The sequence below is a fragment of the Cyprinodon tularosa genome, unplaced genomic scaffold (genome assembly GCF_016077235.1).
Source record: "Cyprinodon tularosa strain WSP-4 unplaced genomic scaffold, ASM1607723v1 ctg609, whole genome shotgun sequence".
NCBI lineage: Eukaryota > Metazoa > Chordata > Actinopteri > Cyprinodontiformes > Cyprinodontidae > Cyprinodon > Cyprinodon tularosa.
The window spans coordinates 353301-371689 of NW_024039351.1; the positions used below are offsets into that span (position 1 = coordinate 353301).

The 18389-nt window shown below is 37.5% G+C and overlaps 1 protein-coding gene across 1 annotated transcript in view; it reads right to left on the reverse strand.

Moving 5' to 3' along the window:
• The window catches only part of lrriq1 (leucine-rich repeats and IQ motif containing 1), a 69490-nt gene that overhangs the window by 37441 nt on the left and 13660 nt on the right, over window positions 1-18389 (reverse strand). Inside the window, exons 6-13 of the mRNA XM_038307401.1 lie at window positions 16676-18133; window positions 14352-14504; window positions 14118-14268; window positions 13760-13953; window positions 11800-11927; window positions 11617-11690; window positions 9565-9658; window positions 3715-3894 (exon numbers count right to left, since the gene is read on the reverse strand). Of these exons, the coding sequence (XP_038163329.1) occupies window positions 3715-3894; window positions 9565-9658; window positions 11617-11690; window positions 11800-11927; window positions 13760-13953; window positions 14118-14268; window positions 14352-14504; window positions 16676-18133 (2432 nt within the window). The remainder of the gene's footprint in view (window positions 1-3714; window positions 3895-9564; window positions 9659-11616; window positions 11691-11799; window positions 11928-13759; window positions 13954-14117; window positions 14269-14351; window positions 14505-16675; window positions 18134-18389) is intronic.

The window sequence follows — 18389 nt, forward strand, 5'->3', positions numbered from 1 at the left end:
TCAATCTCAATCTGCACAAACAATCGGCGTGACCTGAATGATTCAATGAACAAATCCCGATTCTAGATCCAATAAACTCAAGAGAACTGTCATTGCCATCTTTGCAGGTTTATTCATGTAAATTCCACAGATTAGGTAGTGATTATAGGTTTTAGTTGAACGTTAAAAGGTAATACTTCTATCCACACAGTTTCGCTTGTGGATTACAGAAAAATTGCGTCTCAGCTATATCAGCTGTGAAGATACAGTTATTTATTAGAAACAAACACCCAGTGTTTACCTGGGCGTGGCAATGCAAGCTGTACACGATAAATTTAAAAGGTTTCCTAGCCTCCAGTCCATCAGTGAGATGGCGTGTGGCACCCCTCTCACCTCCCCTAAACTTCAGTCTGACAAGAGGTCAGGCCAGGGGTTAAATGGCTGTGTCGGCTCATGCAAAGCCTCCCCCCCAAAATGGCCCATTGTTCAGAGGCCAGAGGGGTAGAGGGTACCCAGCGAGGGGTGAAACTAGGAGAGCGCCACTCTATCCCCCCAGGGCCATAGGAGTCCTCGGTATGACCCGTTCCAGTGGCTGCCGCCACGTTTCATCTTTTGTGCAGCGTAATTCGGAAAGGTCAGAACGATAAGCAGGAAGCTGACCAGCGCTTTAAGTGCTGGTGGTCCTCCTTGCAAAGGAGTGCATACGTGTGCAGGGCTCAGTGACACTAAGGACTTGTGAAAATAGATGGACGTAGTGTATCAGACAAAACAAGGGAATAGCAAGCATTCCTCTCTGCTTGATGTCAGGCGGGGTGATTGGCTCAAGATAATAGAAAGTGTCACACAAACGCCTGTCAACAGACAAGAAAACCTTTATCCTGTTCTCGATATCTTCTGGTTGTTGGCCTTTTAATTTTGATTTTGCATGTGATAAATCAAACAGACAGTTCTGGCTGATAAAGCTCCTTTAATCAGAGATCAAGGCTAGTTATTTGTGAAGAAAATTGACAGGTCAGAATAAACTGGCTTATTCCTCTTGCCAATCCCTCTTGTCATTCAGTACATGGAGAGAATTATAGTCCAATAATTTTGGATCAAAATACATTTTCTGTAGATAGAAAAAGGGGGGAAAAATCAATTGAAATAAAAAAAAATGCAAACCAGAAATGAAACCTTGAAAAATGTTTTAATCAAAAAGGTTTTGAGAGGAACTTTGCTGTTTTTTTCTCAGATAATGTTTAGTCTCTTTTTGTTTAAAGTAGGTTTTCTGAAATTTATTTTTTTAAAGTTCATGTTATATTAAAGTTATGTCTTACATTTTAAAATTTATTTTTTATTTTTATAGATATTATGTTTTAACTCTTTTCTATTTCTTTTTCAGACTGAGCTTCAGAAAAAGTGAGAGATTGGTGAAGAGATAATTTTTAGAATTTAAAAACTGATCCATGTTTTTCCATCATATTGATCCTGATCACAGTTCCAGATCAGCCATACTGATCTCCTGTTTCGTGCGCCGTCTGCTTTGCATCGGACTGGAACAGCCTTTAGTCCCCCTGAGGGAGCGAGCTTCATTTAATCATTCAGCACAGTCTGTGCAGCCCCCACAAATGCTACATTTGACCATTTTTATGAGCAATACATTTATAAGCAATCAAACTTCTACCAAACTCAATTACAATCAAATGACTTGAATTGTTGAAATTTTTTAGAGGGGCATCTAAGAAATGTCACTTTTATAGGTAATTTAACTTCATTATGGCAGCTAAATTTTAACCCGTTAGGAAACTTTTCACATATGATCCATTAGACAACATTTAATTTGTATTTGACAAAACATTAACCTGTAATTTGTTATTTAAATGCGTTTTTATTTTCTTTTTTAAAATGCTGCTGTCACTTCCTTTTACGGAGAAGACTGACCTATGCTAAGGCTTAGAACAGGTCCTCAGTTCCGATCCTCAGGGTCTGTGTCCTGCACCTTGTAGATGTGTCTCTGCTTCCACACCTTAATCAATAAGGTAAATAACCTCCTTAGTCAGAGTCAGGGGGTGTGTTTGATTTCTGCTGCATCTTCCAAGGACCCGTTCTACCTGGACTGGGTCCTTCGAGGTCCGTTGAAATAAGGAGGCCGGAAAAGTTTTTGCTTTGGATTCAAACAGGTCCAGCGTTCTTTGGCTTTCACTGACAAAGAATGAATGCCAAACTTCTGCCTACTGTTCTGGGTGGTAATAAGAGTTTAGAAGAGTTTCAGTAGCAGTACTGTTGTCGTGAATATCAGATTTATTGTAACGAACAGGGATTGGACCCAGAACTCAAACCTGCACAGGTCAGTGACGTTTGAAACAAGCTTTATTAAAAAACACTCAAGAGCGGGGGTTCGGGGGCGGGCTGCTAACTCTTAAGCATGAAACCTCTTGTGGCAGAGAAAACAGGTTAATGATCAGCGGAAAGTAACGGGCAAGAGTGAGAGAAGCTGTATCACTGATTGCAGTGCTACTGAGCCTGGGGAACCGACTAGATGTTGGAGAACTGGTCCGGTACTGGGATCCAACTAAGTCCGTGCTTTGGGGGTTAACTGTGGGTGCAGCCAACAGGCAGGCACTCCTTCAGGGTTATCCAGGGGCGTTATCCAGAGGGGACCACGGCCCATACACAGAGAGGCAGATATCCAGGGGCAGTACAGGTAGGGTTATCCAAGAGAGGAGGTCCAGGTCCGGTCCAGATCTGATAACGGGCAGGCTTAGAGATTTCACAAGGGTTAGGGGGGAATCTGGTATCACAAGCAGGCAGGGTCAGTTAAACGGGAGGGCAACACTGGGTCAGCCTGATAGGCAGGTCCAAGGACAGAATCGGGTCAGGCAACAGACAGGCAATCAGAATTGGAAGTGCTGGAATCCTTGTGCGGGTGGCTTGAGACAATCTGGCACTGGCAGCTGATCTGCACAGAGTTTATATGAGGTAAAAACAGGTGGAACCAGTAAGAGCTGGTTGCAGTAGAGCAGGTGTGACGAAATGTGGGTAAGACCAGCAACAGAGCTGAGACTGTCATATTTATAGTCCCCGCACAGCAGAGATATTGGATTCTGACCTTAAATGTCAGCCATACCCATTTGCACAGGGACAGATAAAAACCTTTCAATAAACCAAAGATGAACCCCCAGATATCTGACTCACTAACCCTTTGAGATAACTCTTTTTATTAATTAGAGAAAGAACTATTTACATACTTGTATTATATAGGCAACGTATGATACACCGGACCCGTCCTTCAAGACAGGCAAAAAGAAAGGCTCAATTTGTCGGCCGCATAATGAGGAGTCTTCCAATCTGAAAAGGCCACGGCGCCACGCTATGATGTAATCAGACGACGAATCTGCCGTTTAGAGGACACAGCCCCTGAATTTGAACTAAGCATGATTCTGCAGAGTCCTTCTAATGACCCGATTATTTGACTCAGATGTGTTGAAGCAGAGACACAACCGGCCTCTAGGAATGGAACTGAGGAACTTTGGCCTAGAAAGTGGTATCTAGGGTTAGAGATCACACTTTTCTTTAGCTAGCAGCTGTAATCTGACAAACCAGCACTATCCTGTTGGAAATAGAGCATTTCTGCTGTTCTTAATGAAACATTTAGTTAAAAATCCCAGCATGAAAATACCAAAATAACTGAAAAAGAGGTGATACCATCACATGGACTGTGTCATTCTCGTGTTAAACGATTTCTCCTGCTCTTACCCGACTTCCCTGCTGAGACGCTGTTGTAAATCCTGAGTTTGCTTTAGCTGCTTTTGACAGAGCGTAAGGAAGCTGTGTGGGGCCAAGCTGAGCTGTCGGGAAGCCAGAGGAGAGAGAAAGGAGTCTGTCTGCTGGCCGTCATCAGCCCTTAAGCCAGGCACTGCTTTCTGCAGTTTGGATCTGAAAGAGAAAAGCCCAAAAAAATAAAAGGTCAGCTATAGTGTCTGTTCTGATTGAGTTGATTTTAACCAAAAGCAGGAGCTGATATTTTATGTTGGAATGGTCAGATTGTTCAAATAAAGAAAAGGCTTCCTCCAATATTCTATATAAAGCAAGCCAAATGAGAACTGCTCTGATGAAGCTTATATGTATTCACATTTTTCTAAGCAAATCTAAGAAAGAAATTCGAGCAGAGGCCTGAATCTATATTGGGACCATAAAGAGCTCAGGGTCTTTGGGAGAGGTAACTACAGCCTCAGGCTAAGGATGTGTAGGCAGAGAAAGTTACTAGAGTCTGCCCCAGAAGCAGAGTCAGAGATCTGCCAAATTTGGTCAGTTGTCAGTGGGAAAATACTGCGCTGAGAACTGAACAGGACACAAGGGGATAGCAACAATAAAACCTGCAAAACAAATGATGAAAATACATGCTTTTTGCCACTGGAAATTTATCTTTGAAGTTTCCTGGACTCTTGGAAAGGCAGAACAAAACACTTCATCTACATTTTAAGTGGATATGTAAAAAATCGACTTTATGATTTAATGCACTTCACTGCTTATTATCTTTTGAATCTGTTATCCTGTATGTTCCTGAAAAGGATTTTTAAAGTGCTGTTCTACAGGTTTTAGTCTAGAATAACTTACCTGCAGCAGAAAACGCTCTGGGTGTCTTCACGCTTATGCTAACAAAATAAAAATGACTTCTACTGTTTTATAACCCTCTCAATCCTAAAACAAACGTAATTTTGGTGGGGATTCCAAGATTTTTATTTAAGTAAACAGTTTTTATCGATTTCTTTCACCATCTGAGTTTTATATCCCTCTTTCACTCTGAAACTTAAAGGGCAACTCACCCAGAAAAAAAAAAACTATTAATATTTGTGTCCTAAATCATCAGTCTGGCGCACTCCCCAGGTAAATAAAAAGGGAAACTACATCTGATTCTTAGTATGATTTGACAGTTCGTTTCATTCAGTCACATGACAAATAAGCTGTTACAATAAAATGCATTTTTGAAGAGAAACATTTAAAATGTTCATGAATTAAGATTTAACAAAAATGAGTGTGCCTAATTTTTATTGACTGAAATATTAATTTGGCATTAATTTTTATGGAGTGAACTTTGTTCCATTATTATTTTGTCTGCACCATCAACACCAAGTCAAATTCCTTGTAATCACAAACCTACTTGGCCATTAACTTGATTCCGATTCTGATAATTGTTGAAAGCAAATAAAACTTTTTGTAAATTGAAATTTTAGAGGATATTTGATCCAGAAAACAAACTTTAATAAAGGTTTACATGATATTTTTTTTCCTATTTGTTTTTTCAAATTGAGTTTTAAAAATTTCAAATGCAAATTCCTTTGCAAATTCTCTTCACTTAAAGCCCAATAAAAATGTTGAAGGAAAGCCAATAGAAATGCATCTTCACTCCTCACTAAAGAAGAAAACCCGCTTTGTGAGTAATGAGCTCTTTAAGACGCAATTTGAAAATAATGCAATTTGCTAAACATAATCTGAATAACAGATAATTGAAAAAATAATTTGAGATCATGTAAAATATGTAAAAAAAAAACATTAAAATAATATATGACAGACCAATAATGATAAAATCTGAGAAAACAGCAAAGCTATTTTCAATACATTCAAGTTTCATTTCTGGATTGCACTTTTTTCTATCTATTTTCAAAATGTTATTTGGTAGAAACAATAATGGAATATAATTCACTCCATAGATGTAGTGGCTCTGGAGCAATGTGAGATGTACTTTATCATTTTTCATGTTTTTCAGTACAGGTTTCCTACTGGACAATTAGTGATGGTGCATCTTGTCATGCATCTGATTCCCATTCAAACAATATTGGGCTGCACATGTTTATAAATAAAACCAAGTAAAATGCTGCCACATTTTTAATTCTGTATTTATTTTAAAACGGTAGATGTTTACTTTCATCTCAGTCCCTCTCAGAGTAGCCGTTAGCATTAGCCTCCAGGTCCTACTAATCAGGATGCAGCAAACAATGCTACCAAAATAGGGTGAAAAAATTGTTTTATTTATACCAACTAATTATTTCTATAGGTTTATATAAAAATGCTTTCATTTGATCAATAACTTTTTTTAATGAAATAAATCTGATGTCAAGGAAAGTATCTTTGACTGCATTTTATTTAGAACTAAATTAAAACGCGGCATACAGGCAATGTTTGTTACGTTTCTCAATAAATAAAGGATAAATCTTTATTCGTATGACTCTTTTCTCTCAATTGCCAAGAAACCTTTTTCATGTTTCCACCAGTATATAAAAAAAACATTCTTTGTTGATGACCTTCGACTCTTTCCATCTTCCTAATCTTTAGTTTGTTCATTTCTTGGGTTTAACAGCTTATAGTTAAATCGATGGTTCGATTTCTATTCCTGCAATCAAACAACATCCATCTGTGCTCGGTAAATCATTAATAAAAATTACATGAGGTAGTCTAAAATAGTTTTCAAGGTTACTAGGAAATAAAAATTGAAGCAAGGTGGATTTTTTTTCTTTTTAGATGCGTTTCAAAGAGCCTTTTTAATAATAAAGATGTTAGATGTGACTCCATTAAGTCTGGCTGTGACTGTAGTCATTTTCTAGTATTTGGTTATTAGTGCATTGATCTTTCTTTATTACAATGAGAGTAACAGCAGGTTCAATCACTGCTCAATGAACCTGAAGCCATGTCCATTGCATTTATCATTTCAGATTAATGTTCTATTTGTAATATTCTATGTTGAAAAACAGCAGTGGAAGCATTTGCTAAATTATGATTTTTTTTTTATTGGGAGATGTTGCACTTTACCTTTATGTTAAATATAGTGGTAAAATTCTCAGTCATTCAAAAACAGTTTTTTTTTTTTTTAAACACTGGACTTAGTTTCCAAGTTTGAAGATGTTTCGCTTTCCATCCAGGAAGCTTTTTCAATTCCAATTGAATTGAAAAAGCTTAAAACTTGGAAACTAAGTCCAGTGGATATTATTTTGAACTTTTTTGAAATTACTTTCTGTTAAAGTTGTAATATTTTTGAGTTACAGGGAAAAATAAGCAGTGTAAACTTGCTGCCTAAAATATTTTGTGCACCATAATTTAAGAGATGTTTAATTATTGAAAATAAGACAACAAAGGTAAACCTCTATTGATTCAATCTGGAGTTTTAGCTGAACTAAAACTGTGAATGTATTTGCCTTTCTTTTTTTTACTACATATTTGTTTATGCCCATATTTATTTAACTTAAACCCAAGTTCCCTTAAAAGAAACAACAGTAAATAGGAGATTTTCAGTATGCAGGTATTTATTTCACAGTGTCACACTGGTTCCTTTTTTCGCTTAAGATTTAATGAATCGATTTCAAGTCACTGAATCAGTTCGGATTGTTCTAAATTAATCAAAATTGTCAAATCGATTTAGGAACCACAAAGCATGACATGAATCTAATCGTTGTTAAAATGAATCATTACACCTCTAGTTATTTCTAATGTTAATGTTACCTCCAGCCAGTAGAAATATGTCAGTGTAAGTCAAAGTTTAAAGCCTAAACCTGTCAAGGAAGTTAATAACTGTGGACATAACTGTACTGCACTACATGAGATCTTGACATCTTAAGCTTAAGGATAGGCAGTCAGCATGGAGTGTTTTTGAAACCCTCCCACGACTCTGATGGAAAGATGCGACCACAGAAGATGAGGTCTGTGTATTGTCAGGGAGTCTCAGTTTAGATGTGGTCCGCTGGGTCTCTCTTGGCAAAAACGGGGACTGGATTCCAGCCCTGTGGGCATGGAGTCTGGCCCACTGTCGTCAAATCAAGTGAAGTCCAAACCCAAACAGAACCTTTTTTAGTTGTTGCATAACCTCACTGAGTGTGTGTGTGTGTGTGTGTGTGCGTGTGGGTGTGTGTGTGTGTGTGTGTGCGGGGTATTTTAACAACAAATATGCACCTCTACTTCCCACTAGTGAAAAACCTGTAGGATCCGTTAAGTTCTCCATATGATGATCATCTTTTTCATTACTTCTGTTTTTTTATTCCTGAAATTCAGACTTCAAACATTTTCCAGTGACTGAATAAATTTCACTTCTGAAAATCGTCTGAAATAAATTCATACTAGCGTGTAAAAGCAGATTTGCATTTTGCTTCCATTTCCTCTTTGTCCTGTCCCCAACCCCACATGGAAACCAGGCCCTGTTTCATTCAGTGAAGACTTCCTCCAAAATTCTCGAAGTGGTGCTAATTAATCAGTGTTTTCATCATTTATATCTCCAGCTCCCCGGGCTGCCATTGCGCCTGCCTTTTGTTTCTTTAATTTAACTACTGTTATCTCAGGCCTTGGGTGAAAGGGCCTGGGCTTGGGTGGAGCACTACCGAGGGGTTCTTATAGATCATAGTTAAGGTAAAACAAAGTTCAGTGAAATATTACAGTAGTGTTTAGGTTAGGTATCAAGAAGGGGGAAGTCGCTTAAAAAATCCCTGTTTGATCATTACTCTGGTTGAACTATTTTAAAGTTATCTGTATTTAAGGTACAGTAGAGATGTTTACTAGGGATGCAAGTTATCAATTAATGAATTAATCTAGAAAACAAATAAATAAATTTACACAAATATAGCAAACGCATGCAGATTTATTTTATAAAGCCGAAAACATATGAAGGTTAGGACATTAGCATGTGTCTCACACAAAACATATAATAATATATTGGTAAAACTTAGTGGGGTGGGCTGTGCTAATATAGTTGACCTTTATGACTGTGCATTCTCTAAAAGAACCAATAGGGGGAGCCTGAGAGCAGAGGTCACTTAGCTCTGCTTGTTTAGCGTGTTTAGGAACAGGCTAGCTGCACAGAATAGATTACCGTGCTAACTTAAGTGTTATTGCGTTTATGAAACCTGTTATCTGGAAAATCCTGACTTACTCCCTTTTCCTGGTTTTGTGAAATAAGGCCCTGTTTATATGGGCTTGTTTCTCCCCCAATCCCAATAAAGAGCTCAACAACAACCAAGATTATATTCTGACAATATTCTGATTGTTTCAGACCGAACTGAAAAAAACATTTGTAGTAGAAATATTTTTCCTACCAACTCCTTTACAAAATGAGTAAAATATTTAGTAGTTTTATGTTAATATATGAACCAATGAATAATCTGTGATGTATCATTTGAATGTGCTGCAGTGGGGCTGCAGACACTACACAGAGACAGATGTGTGGGGAACCTCTCAATAATCCAACTGGTTAAACTGGATCAGAGGGTTAATCCCTGGAAGTGAACAGGAGGGCCTATGTTCTCCTGGAATGTCAGCCAAAAGGGGAATGTGAGACAATTATCAGCTTTTAAACAGGACGCTTATTTGAAAATCTGAGAAATGGAAGTTGAAACATTTTTTTTCACACAATTTTATCATTATCTCTATTTTTTGGTTCATCTGAATCTGAAAGCTGCAAACGCTGCAAAGGAAAATGTGACCCAGTATCCAACATAAACAGCTGCTGAGTCTGTGAACTGAGCTCAGCTCCCTGAATGTGTCTTGAATGTCAGCAAGTTACCGTATGTGAAACATTTAGACATAAAAAGCATCTCTACCTGTCGCTCCATTAAAACTTCAGCCTACCTCCAATCTCTCTCCTGCTGCAGAGGATTCCCTGTCAGATGGACCTCTTGAAGAAACAGACATCCCTCCACATTTTCACAAACATTTTGCAGCTCTGAGAAAGACACAGAGATTTAAATAAGAAGCTTCTGCTTATCCTTTATGATTTAAATTAGTTTTTTTTCAAATACTGTATGGAGAACACATGGAAGGGTCATGGGAATACATATCTGTTACTGTAGACTATTGAAATAGCCACATCAACCACACAACCACATTTAGAGATAGAGACTAAAGGTTGGGTCTGTGCTTGAAAATAACTCATCAAAAAAGAGAAGAGATTTCAAATCTCTCCATCAGGGTTATCCCTATAGAGTCAATATTGTTCCACTGTTGAGTTAAGAACAAGTTGTTCAAAAGGAAATTTTAAAAACAAAATCATATCCAGAAATCTAACTTTCAAAATCCTCTTATTCGAAGAAAGATTTTGGTGGTTAATGTAGTGGATATGAAAATGTACATTTATTTTGAAAATGTAATTTGACTTTTTCAGTTTCTGAGAAATAAGTCCAGATCATCACTCCTCTACCACCATGCTTAACAGTGGGGAGATGTTAGGTTTTCATCCATCATGACTAGATGGAACTAGATGGAAAAACATGGTATATACAGTAAAGCCAGTTGCATCATAATGACATTAATAACTTCAGCATATTAAAAAAATACTCCAAAATTACTCAATTACACAGATTTAATTTCTTAATGTTTTTATTTATACTCGTAATGAAAAAATGTTTGATTTTAATGATTTATTATAATTATTATTATATCATATATTTTAACATATAGTTTTTAATTTGTCACATTTATACACCAGCATTGATTGTTTTATGATATGGTCCAGCGAATCCATATTTTGCTATTGAAATGTGAATTTCCCCTAAGTTGGATCAGTAAATTATCATCATCAACATCGTTATAATCAAAAGATAAAATGTAAACATTAAACCTTCAGTCTAAACAAGCTCATACTTTAACTACAGCTCTCTCTGGAGTCGCTGAAGCTTTTATCCTTTCATTGTCTCCTCAGCAAAGAAGACTATTGAAGTGAAAAAAAGAAATATGTATGATTCTCAAAATATCTTCCAATAAAACCTGTGGCATGCGTATGTATTCAGCCACCTAATAAAATCCCAATTACCTGTGCAACCCCTAAATTAGTAAATATTATCCTTGTGTGTGGAATTTAATCCCAGTATAAATCCAGCTGCTGTCTGAAGGCCTCAAACGTTTGCTTGAGAACATTATTGAACCAATATCACAGCAAATCCTCCACAGATTATGTCATGATGGTAAAGTTACGAGTAAATTGGCCGTCCACCCAAAAGGAGAGGCTGGACACTGAGCATGACACTAAGGCGCAAATCCATGGTTTAAGCAGTTTTTCTTCTTCAGCAGCACAGAATTAGACTCTGAAATCCTTTATTTAATGCAATGGGGAAAACAAAAAAGCTGATGAAGAGCTGCAGAAATCCACCGATAATAAAACAACCAAAACTCATTCATCTAACAATAGCAGCTTTAATAAAAGAACAGAATAAATCCGTCGCCAAAGGGAACCTCATTATAAACCTCATTAGCAGTTTACAACCAGGATATCTAAGAGATACAGTCCAACTCTATGGTTTAACACGGTAATGGCAGCATCCCACTGTGGGGAAGTTTTTCTTCAGCATGATGTAGAAGCTGATCAGAGATCATCAAACATTGATAAATGATTATATTCAAAATAATTATATTTTCCCAAATAAAAAATTTAATTATTTATCATTAAAACATTTCTAATTATTTAAATCTATCTATCCATCCATCCATCCATCCATGTTTACATCTATCTATCTATCTATCTATCTATCTATCTATCTATCTATCTATCTATCTATCTATCTATCTATCTATCTATCTATCTATCTATCTATCTATCTATCTATCTATCTATCTATCTATCTATCTATCTATCTATCTATCTGTCCGTCTGTCTGTCTACTAAACTAAAAAAGGAAAAGGTTTTACCTGCCAGGCAGTTGAAGCTCAGATCCAGATTTTTCAGAGATACCAAGTCAATCATGGAGGGCAGCTGGGTTATCCTTCCACACAACGAGAACAATGGTTTCATTAATCTACAGTATTTATCTTTAAAGAGCTTCACATGAACTATTGAAATCATAAAGGAAAAAGTAGCAGATAGATGAAGACCTGTTTTGTGAGACAGCAAGATGTTCCAGAAGGGGAAGCCAGCAGGCGGCGAGGCCGTGCAGAGAGGAGACGTTGTTATCGTCCAACAGCAGCTCTCTAAGTAGAACTTGATTGTTAAGACTGGGGGCCTGATAGAGAAACAAGCTGTCAATTCACACCAGCCGCACTGCAAGGTTAGACTAACTTTGCTCTGCTGCTACTGCTGGTGGAGCAGCAGCTGAGCTGACCCCATCTATCACTGTCAGCTGCTTCAGTGCGGTTACTGTCATCAGCACCGGCTGCTGGTCAGGCTCTCTGGGATCAGGGTTGTCTTTTAGCATGCTAGGAGAGCAGGGGGAAATCTTTAAGCTTGCCTTTTTAGAATATATATATATTTTTTTACTGCCTTGGATTTAATCTCATTTACAGAGATAAGTGATTATTTTGATGAAGAAAAGAGGCAGGATTTCGCCATCTAGAGAGGAATAAGAACAAAAACAAACAAAAAACTGCCCAGATAATTATTTTCTCAGGACTAAGTCTGTGTATAAAATGTAAAAATCTCGCTGTACATCCAGCTGCCTAATCACACTAACGTTAGTGTTATACCGGCCTCTCTTCATTTACTGATAGATTAAAGGAGTATTTCTGTGTGAAGATCATAAGAACATGGATAATCAAGTTTGTTGAGGAGAGACCAGAGAATCATGTTTGAAATCTTTCCCTTTAAAAACTGAAGAACCAGTGTCTTTATAAACCGCATTATGTCTTTTGTTGCCACTTTTTTATCTATACATAATCATTTCTTATCTTTTATTATTTTTTATGTTGTATCACTTTTATTCAGACAACATTTAGCTTTATTGCACATTTTAAAACTTTTTAAACTGTCTGAATTACTGCATAAAAAAAATAAAATAAAAAAACAGGGAGAAAATGTACTTGCTTGTTTGAGTGACTGTTTAAAAACTGGAACAGAGAACATTGTTCCTCTGATCAACCAGCAGATATGAACTTCCAGCTTGGCCATGAAGCCAGATTTAAGGTAGATGTTGTTTTGTTTTCAATCAGTATCTTTTGAAAGGCATGAAGAACTAAATTATCCAACACAGCTTTTATGTTGTAACATATATCTCAAAACTACGCAGCTTTTGATTCTTTTATTCATCCATTAATTATATTTTTGAGTATATTTTCAGTAATTTAACACTTCTAAATAAATAGAACAGAATTTAGAGGAAAAATATTGCAATTTTTTTAATGCTGTAAATAGCAAAATAGGTAATAATACAATAACCAAATTAGTAGAGGATTATTTTAATAATCGGTTTGTCAGGATTAATCTGAACATGCTTTTAGCCCTAATCTAAACTTAGAATGTTGACACCAAAGAGGAACATAAATTTCTGTGTTTGCTTCCTTTCTTCTGTGTATTTAATGACAAAGGAAACTCTGATTGCCTTCAGTTTGACCAATATTTAGCAGAACTCACATCATTACCATTTTAATGTCTTTGCATTTTGTTTTTGAATTACCTTTAAATTCTATTTTCATTTGTTTTCATTGTCACCTTCCCTTCGGTATAACTGAACAGTTAAAGGTTAATCACTTCAACTTAAGCCAACTGTTTGTTTTAAAAAAAAATCTTCTCATAATCCACTAAACTGGGTAAAAAACCTCCAGCTGATCACTTTTTCCAGACTGTTTCATCTTGACTGCTAAAAGGTTTCATCTTGACTGCTAAAAGATCTTCTTTTTTTCAGTGTTGTTTTAGGGAATCTTGACTCTTTTAAAAAGCAGCTGAAGATATTCTAACACAAATAGGATTTTCTTTGTCATATTTCTAAATAATTAATTTGTTTTGTTACATGTTTGACATATAAACCCAACACTGAATGGTGGCATAAAAGCACTCGCTTTAAGTAGGGTTTGTTTTTTTTGTTTTTTTACATCTGCAGGGTTTTTGTTTTTTTGTTTTTACCTCAGTAAGGTTGTTGGATCTTAGATCCAGAGTATGTAGAAGAGCACTGTTCTCCAGACCCTCAACCTTTGTCAGGTGGTTGTGAGAGCAGTCTAGGTGGAGCAGAGTGTAAACCTCCCTCAGCCCTTTGGTGCTAATCAGCTGGTTGTGATCCACAGAGAGCCTCTGCAGTCGCCTTGCAGACTCCAGACCAGCTAGAAACAGCAAAGAATATTAGACACAAAAAGTTTCCTGACAGTAGCAAACAGCTGCACATCTGCAGGGCCTCAGAGAGTTCATAGTTCAGTTTACAGAAGGGAAATGCTGCCCTCTTGTGGAGATTTGAAGACAATCGTGTTTCTTGCTCTGTGGTTCTCACCAATGCGAGTGATTGAGTTATGAGAAAGGTCAAGAAAGTCCAAACTATCAGCGCCTCTTAAACCGTGGATGGACGTCAGCTTGTTATGAGCGAGTCGAAGAACCCTCAAACTGCTCATATTTTCACAATCCAGAAACGATATGTCGTTTTCCTGAAACAATCAATGGAAACCCTCAGTTATCACCCCCCAAAAAATCCCAGATTTACGTTTAAACATCTAGATTCAATGTTTACCCTTAAATCCACATAGCAGAGCTGCTGCAACTGGCTGATGCCTTCCACAGACTGGAGGCCACAGCGTCTGAGGGTGAGGGACTGCAGTCGATTACACTGGGCGATGGTGGACAGGCTGCAGGCCGGCAGGTCTTCTAATGTGGCTGTGGTGACCTGATAGGGAGGATGAGAGGTTACAGCTAACATTAAGTCTTTCATTTCATGTCAGTTTATTGGACAAATATGAAACACAGAATATTATCTGTCAAACTGTCATTTTTAGGATAAACAAGGTCAATCAAACTGGTTTTAATCCAAAGATTTGAAATTATTAAATAAACAGCCCAGGGGAAGAAAGCTGATGGGATAGTTTATTAGACAGGGATGAACTTTTTCAATTTTTTGCAAGAAAAAAACTGTTTTCTCAGATTAAATTTTTTCAAATTTTATATTCTTGTTTTTTATTTTAGATTTTCTTTTTGGTTTTTATTTGTTTTTTAAACTTTATTTTTTCACATTTCATTTTTACAGATTAAAAATTTCAAATGTATTTATTTTTAGATTTTCTTGGATAATTCCCATCTCCACACCTGTAAAGTGCGATTTGAATAGAATGCAATTAAAAAAATTAAATCTGAAAAAAATATAATGTGAAAGAATGTAAAATCTCCCAAAAAATAGAAAAATATTTGGAGCTTTAACCAAACATCTTTTTTGCTTGTAACAATAATGGAACAAAATTCCCTTCATAACCTTCCAATAAAACTAAGTCAAAGAATGCTTCACAAAGAAGCTGGTGTGAAAACGTCAAATTAAGTTTCCAGAGTCAGTGAAGAGTCGGGGAGCCATGCCATGAGCTGAAGTTGGTCCACTGAGTTCTATGAAGCCCACAGGTTTACATGCCTTCTTCAGCTTACGAGCTATATGAGGATGCTGGCTTCATGCTGCACCAATACGCTGTAACGGTAACTCACTCACTTGAACCCTGTGGAGAATTCATAGGTACTACCAAGTGGGAGATAAGAGAAACCAGAAGAAAGAATCCACGGCAGCCATTTTTAAAGCAACATCTCAGTAGAACCACATGCAAGATCCTCACTTCTAACTCAATTCGTGGAATGACATTGACTGTTTTATGAATTCACAGGATACTTTGTGTATTAAAGTATTTTCTAATGTTCTGCACTGCAAAAAATCTAAATCTAGATAAGTAATTTTTTCTTAAAATAAGTGCATTCGTTCTTGAATTGAGGAGGTAAAAGAGACATTTTGCCAATGGAACTAGACAATTTACACTTATAATAAGAAAGCACAATTGCATTGTCTTATTTCAAGTGCATATTATCTAATTATCTTATTTTAAGAGTAAAATTGCTTATTCCATTGGCAAACTATCTCATTTACCTACTCAAATGAAGGGTGAATACACTTAATTTAAGAATTTTTTACTTATTTCTAGCTCGTTATTGCAGTGTGAATCCATATCTTTGTTCTTAACTGTCTAAAAACAGATGTTAAAGGTATAGAGGAGGATCTTCTATTTCCGGTGGATCATCTAAATAAGTGGTACTCCTAATTGTCAATCTTTCAGGTGATATGTTTACGTAAGGCCGTCCTATGTGCTCGTCTCGTTAGCTATATTTTTCTGCGCATGCACACTTTCAGGCCACATATCTGTGGTGAGCTACGGTTTCAGACATTGAAGCTTACCTTTCTCACCGCGGTTCTTTGAAAATGGCCGAGGGTCGTAAGAGAAAAAGTGTCTGCGAAGTGTATGAGAAGAAAAAAAGGCCTCAGAAGAGGCACATATATTCTAGAATGCTTTGCGCAGAGATCTCTCCTCGTAAAGCATTATGGGGTTTGCTGTCACAGCGGCCCACTGTTGCCATAGGCTGTTGCTACACCACAGAAGGAACTAATAACAAAGATGGCACAGGCACAGCACAGTGAAGGAGGAGTTACGTGACCAACGGGGAGCAAATAGCAGTGATCCTCTGTCCAAACAGTCAGTTAATTGAATTTGCTATAAAGTTTACTATATAGTCCCTGCTCTAAATAGCGATTAAGGGATTTAGGGGTTAGGGCGAACATTTAGACACATTAAGCTTGTATGAGCTATGAGAACAGAAACTTTTGTATAGAGCATGTTTGAGGAGAAATGGGCTTGTGCACGCTCTTGCACAAGCCCCTCTGTATGCTATTTTTTTAAAGTGGAGAGGACAGGTCTTTTTAAAAAATTAGCAAAAATCCTCCACTATAACTTTAAGTTTTCATTTGCTGTGAGCCATAATGACCAAAAAACCACAGAAATAAAGTGTGCATCAATATGTCAGCGTCATCGTTACCTCCTGCAGGGATCTTCTGCCTGTGGACTCCAGCAGAGTCTTTGGGTAAAGAGGGGGCAGACTGCTAACGCCAGCTGCCCTCCTGGGCCTCCTCTGGCTCTGGACGCAACCCTTCTGCTTCTTCTTGTTCTGGAGGGACAGTTTGGACCAGGGTGTGCAGTATTCCTTCCAATACAACATCTTCTGCTCCGTGTACTCATGAAGGGACGCAGGAATGGGGGTGGACTGCTTTGACTCTGAATCCAGTGCGTCTGTGGAGGCGTCAGCCATATTTCTTCCTGGACAATGATGCTGTGAAGTCTCACAGATGCTGAGGCTTGTTGTGGCCTCAATGAGGGATGGAACGGACACCAAGGGGGTCCAATGCTCAGTTTTGTCTGAGTTCTGTGGAGACTCTGCACTGTCATTTTCCTTCTTCTTCTTGTTCGGATCATTCCGGTCTATCAGCTCAACCAGTTTTTTTGCTTCTTTCTTTCTCTTCATGGCTCCTCTACCTTCTTCTTCTCCCTTTTCTAGAACTTCTATCTGTTCTTCTTTGTCAGCTTTCATTTCATCATCTTCTGCTCCATTTGTCCCACTGTCTTTTGTTCGGCATCCCAGATCCTTTAACTCTTCTTGCCTCTCATCATTGTCTGTTTTCCCTAAATGTTCTGTTTCTCTCTGCTCTCTTTCATATTTTATACTTCCTTTCCGTTCTTCCTTAACTGTCTTTTCATCCTTTGCATTTCTTTCATTTTCTTCTTTTTCTTGTATAACTGTCTCTGATTCCCTCCATCCCTGTCCCTCCATCTCATTGTCTTGTCTTTTCTCATCTCTGTTTCTTAAAAGGCATTTTTTCCCTAAACATAGATCCCCCCTCTTTCCTATCTTTCTCTCCTCTTCCCATTCTTTGTTTTGCATTTCATTCTCTGATGTCTTCCAGCCTGATTCTTCCCTCATCACCTCGTTGTAGTTCACTCTAACCTTAATATGGGAACCAATCATTGAATCTTTGTCTCTTCTTGTTTCTTTATCTTCATTCTTCTCCACCACTTTCAGTTCTTCACTTGGCTTTTTGTTCTTTTTTTGTTCTTCACCGCCCATCATCACCATATTTTCGGTTACCATTGACCATCTCTTCTCCTCTCTCCTCTTTGTTTCCTCCTCCTCTCTTTTCACCCCTTCCTTAACTTCCTTCTTTTCTTCCTCATTCTTTCCTACCAATTCTCTCATTTTGTGCCTTCCAAATTGGACCCATTTATTTTCTCTCACGTCTTCTCTCTCTGTTATTTCATCTTTGTTTTTATCCTTTTCCTCTGCCTCCTTTTCCCTCATTTCTTCTTTTTTTCTCTTCTCACTTTTCCTTCTCTCTGTCTTCTCCTTTATCTGGCTTTCTTGCTCCATTTTTGTCCTCCTTTTCTCCTTTTCAATCATCACCCTCTCCTGCTCCACTTGCTTTTTAAAGTCACCAATCAGCTCCTGGTAAAGAAGCAGCATTTATTCAATTAGTCATTAGAAGCGAAACAAACATAAAAACAGCTTCCAAAACTGAACGGAAGGTTTCAGTTTTAGAAACTCTGACTTGAGAGACCTAAACAGCCCCATAGATACCGTTGAGTCAAACTACTTCCCGAACATCCAGAATATGTATTAGCAATTTTAAAATTGTCAAAAGATCCAGATATTATCATGGGGTTTTTACTTGATTGTCTGGTGGTTCATTTATGTATTATTT